The sequence below is a fragment of the Perca fluviatilis genome, chromosome 2 (genome assembly GCF_010015445.1).
Source record: "Perca fluviatilis chromosome 2, GENO_Pfluv_1.0, whole genome shotgun sequence".
NCBI classification, from domain to species: domain Eukaryota; kingdom Metazoa; phylum Chordata; class Actinopteri; order Perciformes; family Percidae; genus Perca; species Perca fluviatilis.
In genome coordinates this window covers 39,940,544-39,956,926 of record NC_053113.1, presented here as the reverse complement: position 1 = coordinate 39,956,926, position 16,383 = coordinate 39,940,544, and the positions used below count along the sequence as shown (strand labels likewise).

At 43.5% G+C, this 16,383-nt stretch overlaps 1 protein-coding gene across 1 annotated transcript in view; it reads left to right on the top strand.

Annotated features, from left to right (window-relative positions):
• Positions 1 to 13,356, top strand: part of LOC120546248 (protocadherin-16-like) — an 89,580-nt gene extending 76,224 nt beyond the window's left edge. The window contains 11 exon segments of the mRNA XM_039781055.1: positions 1,771 to 2,010; positions 2,989 to 3,114; positions 3,478 to 3,687; positions 3,955 to 4,821; positions 4,935 to 5,048; positions 5,136 to 5,347; positions 5,669 to 5,820; positions 6,983 to 7,113; positions 7,388 to 7,674; positions 8,310 to 8,451; positions 8,946 to 13,356. Coding sequence (XP_039636989.1) covers positions 1,771 to 2,010; positions 2,989 to 3,114; positions 3,478 to 3,687; positions 3,955 to 4,821; positions 4,935 to 5,048; positions 5,136 to 5,347; positions 5,669 to 5,820; positions 6,983 to 7,113; positions 7,388 to 7,674; positions 8,310 to 8,451; positions 8,946 to 11,533 — 5,069 coding nt within the window. The 3' untranslated portion in view covers positions 11,534 to 13,356.
• The last annotated feature ends 3,027 nt before the right edge of the window (positions 13,357 to 16,383 follow it).

The window sequence follows — 16,383 nt, the reverse complement described above, 5'->3', positions numbered from 1 at the left end:
TACGTCTTAGTGCAGCACAGCTCTTGCTTCACCTTTCATGACTTATTTCTCTCAGTTGGAGGCCAGACAGACAGAGCAGCCTGCCAAGTATTGAACACACACACACACACACACACACACACACACACACACACACACACACACACACACACACACACACACACACACAACCCATCATCTGTTATTGTGGATCTATTCCCATGAAAGACCAAAGAACCTCCTGCTCGGGCTTCTGGGAACCATTAGAGAAGGGATCAGTTACGTGTGTGTGTGTGTGTGTGCATGCACATATGTGTTTGTGTGTGTGCACATATGTGTTTGTGTGCTTGCATGAGACTCTGTCACTTAAGTCACCGTTGACCTTGGGCTATTTGGTCCTGTGGGCTTTCTTGTGGTGTTTGAGACACGTGTCAACGTTGACTCCGCCTTCCCCTTCATGTCACCAACCTGGTTGCCCCCTCCAGTAGTTTGAGTATGGAAACATTCAGCATCTGTCATGCAAGCCACTTGTGCTTGCATAGCTCAGTATGTGCGCTCATCTTGAAGTGTTTTCATGCACACTGGTTATACTGACAGGGTTAATCCTCTGAGCACCTGGTTTGCTCCTGTTTTGGGGTCAGCGACCGGAGACCTGGTACCATCTTTACACACTCTGTTTTCATTACCCTGGCATCACAGTTAACCACAATAGAGAGAACTATCAGGCTATTATTAGGAATACATATATATATAAGTCACAGAGTGAGACACATTCTCATCATTCATTGTCAGAAGGGAGGTCATTAATTTTCCTTTTTGGAGAGAAGGAGGAGTACACTGGTGGTATGGGGAATTGCTTCTTTGGAAAAGACAGCACCATTCAGGGATTAACACACTACATGTTGATGAATGACTTCTGCATATAAGACAAGACAAATGCGTTTGTTGTCTGAGCAACCTCAGCTAACCCTCACACTGCGGTCCAAAATGTTGGCGCCGCAAACCTGACATAGGCTTAAAATGTTGGAATTGAAAACATCCAAAATAAATACGTTCCCCTGTTTCCCACATTCTTTTTTTTTTCTGCCCTATGTGCTATCAGTGACCAGGGATACGGCAGGATCACAGAGGAGTCAAACTTGGTGAAAATATTCCAGCCTGTAACTCCTACCACATTAAAGGCTTAGGGGCAAGTTATCTAAGTCCTAGCGAGATATAAAGCTAAAAAAGAAAGAAAAACCAAAACAGCCCTGGCCCTCCTTTTTTAAACAGTTGCAGCTCATTTTAAAGCATGAAATTGAAATAGAATCAATGCAAGCTCTACCCTCTTATGGCAGGATAATGAAAAGGCAAGGGTGCCCCTAATTTCTACGGAGCACGGCAGGTCTGGCTGTTGCGTGTCTAGAGCATGTGTTTACTGCCTCTTTCTCGATGGCTGTGGCATTCTCCAATGGAAAATCTCATAAACTGTGGCCAGACTGTTGGGCTGTTACAGCAGTGGTGGTGGTAGCACTCAGGTAGGCAAGGCTGTGTGTGTGGAGGAGATTATCTCTGATTTGGCCCTCTCACGGCAACTTTTCACACTTTCTTTTTAAATCACTTGACTACACACAACCATAGAAAGTGGCATGTTTTATTGCCTTTGATAGCATGCTTTCATACCGTAGTTGCTGTGTGTAACTGCCTCTGTGAAACAGGCTATAATAAAGTACACCCACACACACACACACACACACACACACACACAGGAAATCTCTACTCACATTTCACCCCTGATTCATCTCTCTGCAGGCTCTCTGTCTATTTTCAAACCTCTGGACCGTGAGGAGCAGGACATCTTTAACCTCACAATAACCGCTGAGGATCATGGGATATCCCAGCACTCGTCCAGCCAGCTGCTGTGTGTCCACGTGATTGATGTTAATGATGAGGTGCCCTGGTTTGAGGAGAGCCAGTATGAAGCCCAGCTCTCTGAGAACCAGCCCCCAGGAACTAGTGTGTTGACCGTGTCCGCCTCTGATCTGGACCAAGGTGAGACATACCATGTGCAATGACTTAGTTACTGCAGCTCTGGTACATTGAGCGAGCACTGATTTGGTAATTTGCATGTCCAAATAATACTAGGTAGGTTAAAACTGGGTGGTTGGAATGTGAATGTGTTAGACATCTAAGTTACAGATAATGTTAATGAAAGTGAAAAATGTGTTGCGTATCCACCATCGGATCCACACCTAAATGTAATGGTTTCTTCCTTGGCCCATGCCCAGGCCAGGAGTTTTTCTTTAACCCTGCTGACAGACAAACAAGCAAATAGAAAAACAAACCGTACCGAAAACATAACCTCCCTGGCAGAGATAAACATAGTCATAGAAATGCTGATTATATGTAGTTATGTGTAACCTAGATGTCAAAATGTTTCAACTAAATTTTGCCTGGTTTTAACCAAGACACGTCAATGTTCTTCTAAACTGCAAATAACCTTAAATCTAGCTGTATCTATGTTTGTGGATTTGTTTTTAAATGGATATTAGATCGTGCTGCTTCAGCAATTAAGACGAGCATAAAATGCCTGTAATTCTGCTCAGCCTTCATGTGCTGAGTATGTGTTCACATTACAGACATTCACAGTTGTTTTTAATTGAGGCCTCAGTGAGGTGGGGGTACAGAAAGGGTGCATTCCCTCAGACTTAGTCAGAAGCACATAAAACAGAAGGATTATAAACTTTCTCTCCAAAAGCAATTAGTGAAGTAAACAGGTGAGGTTGCCAGACTGCTTTCTGTTAGCACGCAATCTGGCGTCCAGACACCTAAGGAAGGGCCCGCACTGCCAGATGCTTAGATAGCAAAACTTATGACAAACAAACACAGTATGGTGTAAGTATACAAGCCAATATGTCAAATATTGACAGCTCATAGAAAGCTTTCTGAGCTTTGGTGACATGTTGTGGTTTTTGTTTTTTTACAATCCATTTTTAAATGAAAGCAAAGTTACTGTGTGTTTCTCTGTAGGAACCAATGGTCAGGTGACATACGGTGGTATCTCAGAGGAGGCTTTCAGCATCAACCCAGTGACGGGTGTAATAACGACCACTAAGTCGCTGGACAGGGAGCTCCAGGAGTACTACACCGTGACAGGTACTACCCTCTGACTCTCAGAGAAAACATGCCCTAAGATGACTGCTTTTACGTGTCTTCAGAAAGGTCCCTGGGACCGAAACGTCCACTATTAAAACCAAATGCACAGGTGAAAAGTGTGTGCAGGAATTTAGATTTTCTTTCTTTTTGAAAATGATCTTTTGGGGGATTTACTTCCCTGCACCAAAGAGGACACCAAGCAATGGGTGTGCACGTTGCTGACTATTCTTCTTGCTTTGAGATATTTAGCATTAGGAGTTACTTTCGGAATTTCAAATTTGCCATGTGGCATTCACCATCTCTTTAAAATCACTCAATCAATGCTGCATGCATTTTCCCTATGTTTTTTTTTTTTTTTGACAGTTTATGCAAAAGACGAAGGCCTTCCACCCAACTATGCCAAAGCCACAGTGAGGATCAGAGTGCTTGATGAGAATGACAACGCCCCTTTCTTTGGGCATCTCTACTACAGCATCGAGGTGCCTGAAAACCTGGAGGCATCGCCTCTGTTTACCCTGAGAGCCACTGACCAGGATGCAGGAGACAGTGGGGAGATAAACTACAAAATTACAGGTGATTTGGGCAATTTGTTTTGTTGTACCGTTTACAACAAAATGATCAGCTCAACTGCTCCCATGATTTTAGCATTTTTGTAAAATTTTATAATTGCGATAATCTTTTAAAACCATTTAGTTTAGTTCAATTGTTTCACAAAACATAAAAAAACAAATTACATTGAAGAAATAAAAAAAATACATAACGGCTTATATGAAAACCACAACCAAAGACGTAGACACACAAAATCAAAAATCCAACCATTTGCCATTGCTTTACTTGCAGCGGGAGATCCACTGGGAGACTTCCGCTTGGACAGACTGTCAGGTGTGCTGTCCACTTCAAGGCCTCTGGATCGGGAGAAGAGGGCTGGCTACACGCTAACAGTCACAGCTCAGGACCAGGGCCACCCTCCCCTCAGCAGCAGCGCTACCGTGGAGGTGACCGTTATGGACATCAACGATCACAGCCCCCAGTTTCAGAGTAGCAGCTACACTGCAGACATTTCCGAAGATGTGCCCATCGGCTCACTGGTCCTGGAGGTGAAAGCCATTGACCAGGACCATGGCCCTAACAGCCAGGTGATGTACTTTCTGAGCCGTGGCTCCCAAAGCATGTTCATCATAGACGAGAACACTGGCCGCATTATCACGGCAGCACCCGTAGACAGAGAGAGAACCGCCTCTTACACCTTTGAGGTGTGTGCCACTGACTCCTCCCCTGCAAACCCACGTAACTCCACTGCTCAGGTGACTGTCTACATTCAGGATGTGAACGACAATGCACCGTTCTTCATTCAGGACCCACTTATTGTGAACGTCTCCGCCAGCAGCGTGTCCAGCCGCCGAGTGCTGGCCACCATGAGAGCAGAGGACAAGGACTTTGGGGCTAATGGCTCTGTGTTTTATCGGTTCGCCAACCCCGTGAGGGGCTTCGCCATCAACTCGCTGACAGGAGACATCCAGGTCACAGAGAAGCTGCAGACTCTGACCCAAAGCCAGAGGACTTTGATAGTTCAGGCCATGGACCAGGGCAACCCGGCTCAGTCTTCCCTGGGGGTGGTTATTATTTATATCAGGGAACAGAGCTACAGGGGGATTCGCTTCTCTCGTACGGCTCGGGATGTCAGTCTGCAGGAGAACGCTGCTAAAGGTTTGGATATTAGCTTGAAATCTTTTTACTTGGACATTTGTGAATGGATAGTGGAAATAATAAGTAGTGAAATGTTTTAACCAGTTGTGTTTTTTTTCTTCTCCATCTTATAGGCACAGTAGTAACACAGACTCAGGCCCAGTACCCCGATGGCTCTCAAACTGGTATCAGCTACAGTATTTTCAGTGGAAACAGAATGCAATCTTTTGGAATAAACACCATTACTGGTTAGTACAAAGATGGCAGCATCCGCAATAAAACAATGTTTTTTTCCAAATCGACAGTGTGACTCATTGTTATTTTTTGTGAACTAGGTGAAATATGGGTCCAGAAATCTGAAGAACTAGACTTTGAGGAGACCCCTAAACTCCGCCTTGTGGTGAAGGCTGAGACGGCATCGTCCAGCTCCTACATGGCTGTCAACTTAATCCTGCAGGACGTCAATGACAACCTGCCACGCTTCCAACTCCAGAACTATGTAGCCTACATTAGAGAGGCACAGGGCTACGATTCCCCTATTATTCAGGTGCAGTAGCCGGTTCCTCACGCATTCAATATGGTTGGCTGTTTTTAAAGGGTGAATTTGTTGAAGAAAAAAAGAACTTGTGTTTCAAAAATGTGGATAGTTTCAGCAGTGTAGAGAAATTACTCTGTGTTCTACTGTAAGTGTCCCAATTTAATAGACTATAGAAGCATTTGGGCCATGAAGCCAGCTACATATAGCCCTTTTTTTTATTAACGCTTGACTTCCAAGTCCAAAATTGTTGATTAGATCATGTTACACTGAAACAGCCGATGCAAATATTTCTATATTTTCATTTTCAAAATTGTCTGGTCATTTCCTTAGGTTGCTGCAGATGACCTGGACCAGGGTCAGAATGGTCAGGTGACCTACTCTATCAGGTCATCATCCATGAGTGGTTTGTTTAAGATTGACCCACTGACCGGCAGCATCACCACTGCAGCTATAATGGACAGAGAGATCTGGACGCAAACAAAGTGAGTTTTGGTCTTTTTCCTCTTTGTCTGTTATCACATACTGCCATGTGGTTCCGCTCAGCTCATGTCTGCCCTTCGCATGTGCATGTTTCATGTTTGTTACTCTGATAATGCCCATCCTTTTCAAATAACTTTGTAATAACTTATATTAGGGTTGGGCGATGTCCCCTAAATTGGCAGTTGACGATGTTTACAGTAAAACATCGTGATGGATGAGGAGAGACACATCACGATGGTGGCTCTCCATCGTGATGTCGGCCAGCCATCACGATGGACGTTGATATCGTCCATCGGCACAACCCTAACTTATATAACTTGTTTAATGGCAAAGCTCAATTCCTGAGCATTTTTCCATTGAAAATACCAATTTTTATATATCACTTTACAAAAGTGCACTTTATGTTTTGGCAGATCCAGGGTTGCTGCATATACTGTATAAGTGAAGCCAAAACATTTTGATCGCCCCCTGGTGGTTGGCTTCAGTATAGGTCATAAGCCCCGCCCCATCCATGTTAGCGGATGTGACATGGACCAAACTAAAAAATAGTACACAAAAAAATTACTTATTTTTTTCCAAAGATGGTTTCTGTTTGTTTTTTATTAGGTATTTGATGCTAAAAAAAAATGGGGCGTAACGGGGTAATTTACAGCTGGGATTGACTCACGATTGGTCGAGCATGTGTGTGGGCGGGACTTAGATACCGTGGCTCCACCGCCTGACCACTACCGCACAGACTCTGGCTCCAAAATTACAAGATGGCAGCACCCGTATCTGGGATTTTTTTGGTTTCACTTTTACAATGGTAGGAAGGGAGATGCGTTGTCTAACTTTATATACAGTCTATGGGTCTGATCAGGAGATGGTTATAGAAAGAGAAGAGAAACATTGGGAGAAAATCCCTGCAGATGGTATTTTAAAAATCACATTTTGAACAAATTTAGTTTTTTTTTCTCTTTCAATCACTTAATATTGATGAATTCCAGATTTGTAATGTTAAAAAAAACAGCAACAAGTGGGCTATTTTTACTGTAAAAAACGAGTATATTGTAATGCTCACTCTGAAACAAAAAGAGTCTGATCTTGGTGGGGCTGAAACAATACACAACCAGGTTCTTTATAAAAGGTAAAAGTTCAGACACTGACATTCATTATGTGCACCAGGCTTGTTGTTACGGCAACGGACCGAGGAACCCCGCGGCTGGCTGGCTCTGCCACCCTCACTGTGATCATCATTGACCTCAACGACAACAGTCCCATGATCCCTCTGCATCGGGAGATCCGAGTGCCTGAGGGTAAGTTAGCTTCACAGTTGAAGTTAGCCCGCTGATCTTATCATAAAGCCTCACATCACACTCCCTGGCAAGCTCGCTCCGTGGGGCTCGGGGAGAAAAGTCTGACCCTATGACCAAACAAGCTAATTGCCAAGTTCCTCTCTTCATTTCCTGTCTATTAGATCAAGGTTTTTCAGAACAGGATATTTCCAAATAAAGTAAAACTGTCTGTGCTTCATTTCAGCTGCAACCTAAATTTCTTCTTTTCCTGCCTCCCCACCTTATTATCATACAGATGCTCTGATTGGCACAGTTATCACCCAAGTAACAGGAAATGACGTTGACTCAGGGCCAGCCCTCTCCTACACACTCCATCTGGATCCAAACAGCCAAGGCATGTTTGGGATACACCGGTATGGAGGAGGGGTGTCTCTGACGGGCCTTCTGGACTATGAGGAAAGGACGTGGTACACTCTGACCGTCCGCTCCTCCGACTCTAAACATCAGAGCGAGGCCAACCTCACCGTGCTGGTGGATGATGTGAACGATAACGCCCCCACCTTTACACAGGACCTGTATCAGGTGCAGCTACCTTCACACACCTGTCTTCACACCTGCATATACCACCGCCTTTTAAATTGTTAGCATCAGTGGTGGAATGTAGCTAAGTCCATTTACTCAAGAACTGTACCTAAGTACAATTGTTGAGGTACTTGTACTTTACTTGAGTCTTTTCTTTTCATGTCACTTTCTACTTCTACTATAGAAATATTGTACTTTTTACTCCACTACATTCATCTGTTACAGCTTTAGTTACTTTACAAATGAAGATTTTTGCACACAAAACACATGCAGTTTATAAAATCTGATGTTTTATTCTAAATGAAACTAGCCAACAATATAACGGCCTACAAGTCCAGCTGAGATGATTAGACCATTAATCACAGAACTGTTTGGATTGTTATGTGAGGATTTTTCTGAATTGAGTACTTTTAATACTTTAAGTACATTGTCCTTATGATACTTACATACTTCTACTTAAGTAACATTTTCAATGCAGGACTTTTACTTGTAAGTATTTTGCCTTGATGCATTAGTACTTTTACTTAAGTAAAGGATCTGAATACTTCCTCCAACACTGGTATTAGCACGTTAGTTAAATTGTTGAAGTATCTGTAATGGATATATAACTTTATCTCTATTGTGTTTCTCATTAGGTGACTGTATCAGAGCACCTCCCAGCAGGCAGTGCGGTCATTACAGTAACAGCCACTGACCGTGACTCCGGGGACAACGGGAAGATTACCTACAGAGTAATGTCATCAACTAGGGGCGTCTTCTACATTGACCCAAGCAACGGTAAGGTTACTGTGTGCACATTTATGGCTGTTTATAACTATTTTCTAACCAGAGCTCCCCTTAATTATCCTTCATAAAAATCGTATCCCCTACGGCTCTTCTTGGATGCACATTTGGGGTTTGGACATATTTGCAACAGGCATTGCAAAATATTTAATCATTTTGTTCATTAAAAGTCATTGAAAGGCAGATTTAATGTTATTTGCCTCAGATGTTTTGTTTGAGATAGCATCTAAAAATAAAGAGGACTCTTTTGGCCTCAAGCTGTTCGGTCTCCTATTCTCAAGTGCAATTCCTTTTGCCTCAAATAATGTTCCCTTCAAACCTGCCACAGTGTTTAAAAAAAAAATGCAATTGAATTATTTATCTGAATGATTCATTGTTATTTCTTAAATAGCAAACCACCCTGTCTAATGCACGATGTTGATAATTAAATGATGAGCTCTGCATAGCAGATTAAAACAATGTTTCTCTTTTTCTTTTTAAACTTACAGGTACTCTGTTTGTCAACCAAAAAACCGAGTTTGATTTTAAGAATCCCTCCATCCTGGTGGTTATTGAGGTGCGGGACCAGGGCACTCCATCCCTTTCATCCGTTGCCACTGTCCAGGTCCAAGTGTCCGATGTCAACGACAACGCCCCCATCTTTCACCAGTCCGAGTACAGAGCCACTGTGAGTGAAGACGGGCTCCCTGGATCAACTGTTCTGACCCTAGAAGCTGTGGACGGAGACCTGTCCCGGGACAACTGCGGTTTTGATTTTGCCATCGCCAGTGGCAACTCCGGTAATACCTTCCAGATTGAGAGCAGCGTCCGCTTCTTGGAGGGGCAGGGCTTCCAGACGGTCGGCAGCCTGATCCTGGTGGAGGAGCTGGACTTTGAAGTGGTGCCAAGTTATAACCTGACTGTTGTGGTATCGGATCGTGGAATCCCCCAGCGTAGCTCCAGCGTGCCCATCCTCATCAGTGTTACAGACGCCAATGACAACCCTCCAGCTTTCAGCCGGGCGGACTACAGCGTAGTGCTGAGTGAGGGTGCAGCAGCGGGGACAGAGATCTTGCATCTTTCTGCCACAGATCCAGACTCTGCTCCCAACGGAGAGGTGCAGTACTCCATAAGCTCAGGGGACGAGACGGACCTTTTCCAGGTAGACCGGTGGACCGGAGCCTTGAGGCTGCGCAGAGCTCTGGACAATGAGAGATGGTGGTCCCAAATGATTGTTGTCCAGGCTACTGACGGTCAGGGCCACTATGCTTTGGCCCCAGTCAGTATCGAGGTGAAGGACATCAACGATAACCGGCCCTTCTTTCCCCTCAAAATAATAACTGCGAGCATCAGGGAAAACCAACCCCAGAATGCCTTGGTCACCATGCTGCATGCGATCGACCATGACAGAGGTGTTTTTGGGCAGTTGAGGTACTACATGCTAGACAACTCTAAAGAGGGAAGGGAGGCCTTTCTCATGAACCAAACTTCAGGAGAAGTACGGACTCGCTCTGCTTTTGACTTTGAGAAGGTGAACTCCTTCCATTTTGTGGCTGTTGCCATGGATGCTGGCAACTATTCTGCTACAGTAACAGTGCAGGTTTACGTAACAGGGGAGGATGAATATGATCCTGTTTTCACCTCCTCTGAGTTCTCATTTGAAGTGCCTGAGGCAGCAAAGAAAGGTCAGGTCATCGGCAAAGTGCAAGCCCGAGATGAGGACGGAGGTGTGGACGGCATTGTCCTGTACTCTCTAGCAGACAGCTCGCCTTATTTTGAAGTCAATAAATCCACGGGAGCAATTTCCTTAAAGATGGACAGCTACAGTACACATGCGAGTCGCTCTAAAAGAGAGGTGCGCGTGATGACACTGGACGTGACGGCTCACAGCCCTCTGGAGACGTCCCGCATAGCAGTGGCCAAAGTTAGCGTAGACGTGACCCATACGTCTTTTGGTCTCACCGCTGACGTGAATATGCTGCTCGTCAGCGTCATTGCAGTTTCCCTTGGGACCATAGTCATACTCATAATAATTGCTGTGGCTCTCTTTTTTGTTAAATTAAGACGTCAGAGGAAGGTGCAAAAAGCCCAAGGCCGAACGCCAGCGTCGGGCACCATGCTGCACAAGTTTGAGGAAACAAAGATAGTGGCCAATGAAATGATTTACCACCAAGCCCTCCCTGGATACACGGCTGATCAGAGCGGCAGCAGCGGGGGTCCATACCCTCGTGGAGGATCCCTGGATCCCTCCCACTCCAGTGGGCGTGGCTCTGCGGAGGCGGAGGCAGCCGAGGATGACGAAATCAGAATGATCAATGAATACCCTAGAGTGTCGAGCATCTCCTCGTCCATGCAGGAGCACATCTCTGCCCGAGGCCCGGACTCTGGGATCCAGCAGGATGCGGATCAGCTATCAGACGTGTCCTGCGAGCCTTCCATAGATTGGTTCAAAGGGAAGAAACTGGGCAGTCTGAATGGTACTTTATTGGCTGGCCAGGTGCCAGTATACAGGGACGAGGGGGGTGGGTATGTGGGTGTGGGACGGGGACTGAGCATCTCCCACCCTAAAGATTATACTTTCCCAGAGGATGGAAAGCCTGCTGTGGATGGCTCCCTGACAGCCATCGTAGCCAGTGACGAGGAGCTAAGGGGCAGCTATAACTGGGACTACCTGCTAAACTGGTGTCCGCAGTTCCAACCTTTAGCTAACGTCTTTACCGAAATAGCACGTTTAAAAGACGAAACAGCTCCTCCTCATCCTCGCAGGTCATTTCACAAAGCAAAGGCAGAGTCCAGAATCGACCCTCCGCCTCTCATAACCTCTGTGGCCCACCCCGGGGCCAAAACTGTACCTCCGAAGCCTGCTGTAGGGAGGACCTTCCCCCACTTGGCGTCTCTACGAAGATCTCCCATCAGCGCAGAGGGGTCCATCTCCTCCGCCGCCATGTCTCCGAGTTTCTCCCCCTCTCTCTCACCGCTGGCTGCACGCTCTCCCGCAGTCACGCCCTTCAGTGTCTCCCAGGGCCCCTCTGCGTCAATGATCAGCACAACTGAACACCATTTAGAACACAGCGAGGAGGCAGAGCTGCGCATTTGAAACTCTACCGACACATTCTTCAAGGGGTGAATTAAAAATGAGTCATTTCTGTCCCAGACTTGTTCTACTGTATGACCACAGCGGCTGCAACCTGGAATGAGTCAGTGCTATTCTCAAGAGTACACAAGGTTATGCTAAGAAGTCCAAATAGCTGAAGTTGTGGTGCTTACTGAAGACAGACTGAACTACATGACTAACAGGCCAAAATGGACTATGCCTTTATTGTGTTTGTGTGAAAGGAACTCCTCATTCTTCTGTTGATCAGTGTTAATTTGCACATGCGAATGGAGATTCATACATGATGTCAATATTTTGTACAAAAGCATTGTCTATATTTTTATATTTCCATGTGGTTTCTGACAAGAAATGGCATTAAAGTGTCAAGCGGTTTGCTCAAACCTCAGAATTTATTTCTATATTTGTATATTTGTAGTTTGTACTGTATACTTGTTTGTACTGTAAGTTTTTTTGATCTTGTAATTCCTAACCTTGTGGTTTTAAATGAAGCTCTTCATCATTGCTTTATGAATTGGGATTTTTGTAACAGATTATTGTCAACATTTACAGAGGAAGAGACGTCCTTGCTTGAACAAACGAAACATCAGGCAGAATAGACTATTGTGTGATCAGATGTTCTGCGGATCCAGTGTTTGATCTCACATCAAAAGGCAATCATGAATGTGAAATGCTGAAAAGTTGTCTTAGTCCTCCACACACATCCCTTCGTTTTTTGCAAAGAAAAATGGAACTGGACATCCAATGATCCTGTTGTTCAGGTGCCCTGGCTTTAATTTCTCACAGCAAACCTTACTGCTTTCATTTTATTGTGAAAATAATTCCCGCGAGGAAGAACATTGAGCAGCTACGCGGTAAATGTAAAACATTTTGCTCTACCAGCATCCATCATTTCAGAGAATGTAAGCATGTGTCAGTCATTTGTCTACTCCTCTAATGTTCCTCAGTAAAATAATAAAGAAACGTTACTTAAGCTCTAAGTCAGTGCCATCCTGACACTGAAATTTGCAGCAGCCTTTTCTCCTTTTTGACCTGATTTTTTGTATAGATTTACTGACAAACTGTAATGAATGTTATTTTGGACCACATTTGTCCCCTCTTTTTTAATAGCACTATAAATAATACTATATGAATTAAAAGTAATACTAACAAATGTTACATACGGTATGACGGAAGTATGAAAAAAGGTATTTTATGAATGTTCAAACACCACCAGAGAATGTTTAATGAAAAGAAATCCATGTCATGTACATGTACATGTTCAGCCGTAATTCACGTAATGCTTTTACACAGATGCCTATGCTATAAATAAATTTGTGATCATAATTGTGTTTTTGGCAGACTTTACAAAATTAAATAATGTGTGAACTTGCATTAATAACTATGTAGAGTCCTGCTGTGGCCTAAATGTGGCTTCCTCTCGCCTTGATGATTATAAAAGTATTTTCTTTGCTTATTCCCCAGTTTTAGACCCTTGCTAACATTACCTTAAGCAACACTAACATTCTGCAGTAATTTTTTTTAAGTTATTATATATGTAGACTTCGAAAGCTGAGAGGCTAAGTAAATTATTTACAAGGATGCTATTTTTGACCGTGGCCAAATATACATGAACACTACCTATTTGATAGAAGGTACCTTGTTGTTTGTTTTGTTTCGTATTGAACAGTGTTACCTGCCACTTACGTTTCATATTTGTCCAAATTGTGCGTGTTATGGTGCCATAGAAGAGAAGTTCCTCACTAGCTCGTCCAGAGAAATGTTTTGAGCAAAAAAAGTGCCTGATTAAAGTACTCATGTGAACACATTGTCGTCTCTGTCATTTCTTTCTCAGCTCAGAATAATGATAACATATGGAAACGAACCATATGATTATAGTTGTTATGTGCAGTTAATCCATAGATAAATTCAGGATAACAAGTGAAAGCTCCCAAAGATAACCAGTGTCTTGCATTTGATTTGTCCAACAAGCAGGCAGTGATGTGACATTTGTTGACCAATGTTCTACCCTGAGGGTTTAGAAGTTGGGCCCCTCTGATCACTGATGTTTTGTTGATTTAGGTACCTTCAGAAGGCATTCCAGACTCCCAAAATCTAAGTACAGCTAAAGTATCTACCCTGTAACCTCAGGCTTATACCTTGTATAAACTGTGCAACTCAAACCCCATTATTGTCCCATGGGGCAATTGGATAAATGTACAAATGTCAAACAGCCCAGTTCAGTCCCAGTATTGTCCCAATCTTAAGAAAACATATCTCAAATGAACAATATTTGACTTAATGGTAGCCATTAAGCGTTATTTAGAACTTGATAGGCAAATATGATGTAACACAATCACAATACCATAACAAGTTATTTGAAGTAATGGCTTTACAGATGTCTCCCCTCTGTCTCCCATTTCTACTGAAAGCAGCCATGAACAACAACAAGAAAGTTGAAGCTTTTCCAGCACAGATGAAGACAAAACACAAGACTTTGAAATAAAACACACTGGAATCCTTAAAGAAACCTTCAGTTGCTCCACATCAAATTCTCAGATCAGCCTTATTCTATTCGTATATTTGTTTGTTCAAATTAGCACCACATTAACATGCAGCCAGACCTATTTCCATCCTGTGTTTGTGTTCTAACGCCCATTCGTCAATTTGGCCAAAAGGTCTCATTCACATTATGTTTTGCAGCTCAGAAGTCATTCATCATGTAACACTGACCACACCAAATCCCAGGTCAGATCTCAATTTCTTATCTTTAGGCGTATGCAGCTGATGTTCTCACAACAATTCTTAAAGTATTATTACTTCTCTGTTATTGTGCCTGGACTCCTTGTTTTGCTACTTTAGAAATACCAGTGCATGTTGCTGTTTTTACTAATTGCCCTCAATTTCTATTCCCCAGATCATATAACACATAAGAACAACTTGGTGAAGTAAAGCAAAGTTGAGAAATATGTACAGTCAGGCTTAAGTTTACTTAGTCTATATCGACGACGTTCCACTTCCGAGATTGTTCCGGTGCCACCAGAAATCCTGCCGCATGTCCCTCTTTTTAATCGGATGTCCCACACCTTCCACTTCCTTTGTGTTGGCGTTCTAAACTCCGGCCGATTTGTGAGGACTATGGTTAACTGCTCCTCAGATCTCTGCAGGGTAAATCCAGACAGCTAGCTAGACTATCTGTCCAATCTGAGTTTTCTGTTGCACGACTAAAACTACTTTTGAACGTACACATGTTCCACCAAAACAAGTTCCTTCCCGAGGCTATTTTGCAGAGGCACCGTCATTGAGTCCGGTGTCGACAATCACGATTGTGATTGGTTTAAAGAAATGCCAATAAACCAGAGCACGTTTTTCTCCCATCCCGGAATGCTGTGTGGACTAGCCAGACCCTCCTCCGCAGCGTTGTGGAGGAAGGTCTGGCACTGTGAGACTAGAACTAGAATTGTTTCCTTATTGTACATAAATCATCTGCGTATAAAATGGAATACTGGTTCTCAAAAACATCCAAAAGACTAAAAACTATGATCACTTGTTTTTACTCCAATAAACTGTTCATCAAACGGCAGAAAGTTCATGTTGGCTAGTGTAATGATGTCAACTTTTCTCTCTTTCTGAAATGCATTTGTCAGCGCTCCTTTGAACTTTTGCACACGTAAAGATGAATGCATGTCAAAAAAGTTTACTAAATACTGTTATTTTTTAATATCCAAACCCCACCTGTCATGGGTACTCATTGCATCACTCCCATATTCCCCGAGGCAGGACAACACTCCTGCTGCCTGATGAAACAGAGCTGTAACTGGACCGGCGCTGTTAGTCGGCTCCGAGGCCTGCCTCTGACTGGTTGTGGAGCTGAAACCTAAAACCTGTGGTATTCTGAGCAATTACACACACACACACACAGACACACACACACAGGTGAATTCATGTGTGTATTTTTTCTCCCTGGACTGGAAATATGGGCGGATCTGGCTGAATGGGACAGCCCGCTGATGATAGATAAACTCAGCTTGAGCGTCATAGCAGACTCAGGGTATGAGATAAATGCTGTGACCCACACTGACCCACCTTGGATCAAGGGCCAGTATATACACAACAGAACTCAGATGATATGAGAAAGAGGGCAAAAGCCAAGTCATTACTCAAAGCTTAAATTAAAGGGCTCTGCGGAGACCAAATGAAATCTATCATTTTCCCATCAACAAAGAGTGGATACACAGGAGGCTGCTCTCTTAACATGCAATCAGTGCCAGGCTGGCCTTTTCCCTACCCTGATGTACTGCTACAACCTGTGTCTCTTACAGAGTTGGCAATGCTGTCATGCTTATAAAAATCCCTGATCCTGCAGTTTTTCAGCAGTCTTATCCTGCTATTTACTTAGTTTACTTAATATTTATTGTGTGTATTTGTTTACCTGGATATATATATTTCTGTCCATTAGGCCTAACTATTGGTTATGATAACATTGTACTCATCATGTCCATCATAGATAGTTTGGGAAATATGGACTCTGACAAGCTTACTGTTGATTGAGACTGCATAGAGAAACACAAATGGGTCCTCTCTTTATTGAATATTGAAAGTCAATGAAAACTGAAGGGTGTTTACGCTGTCATTTTGATTTTCAGTTTGGAAACTAGCAAACCATTTTCTCGCACTTGCTAATACTTCTGTAGCATGCCCAAAAGCTAAATCAAAAGTGAACAAGAGCTTCACACTGGTTAGTAAATAAATCAGCATGTGTACAGGATTATGACATGTGGGGCTGCCAGCAAGTTAACCAGGAAGGGGAGCCACTATGCTATGTAGTTTCCTACACAAGCTACTGCACATGGTTT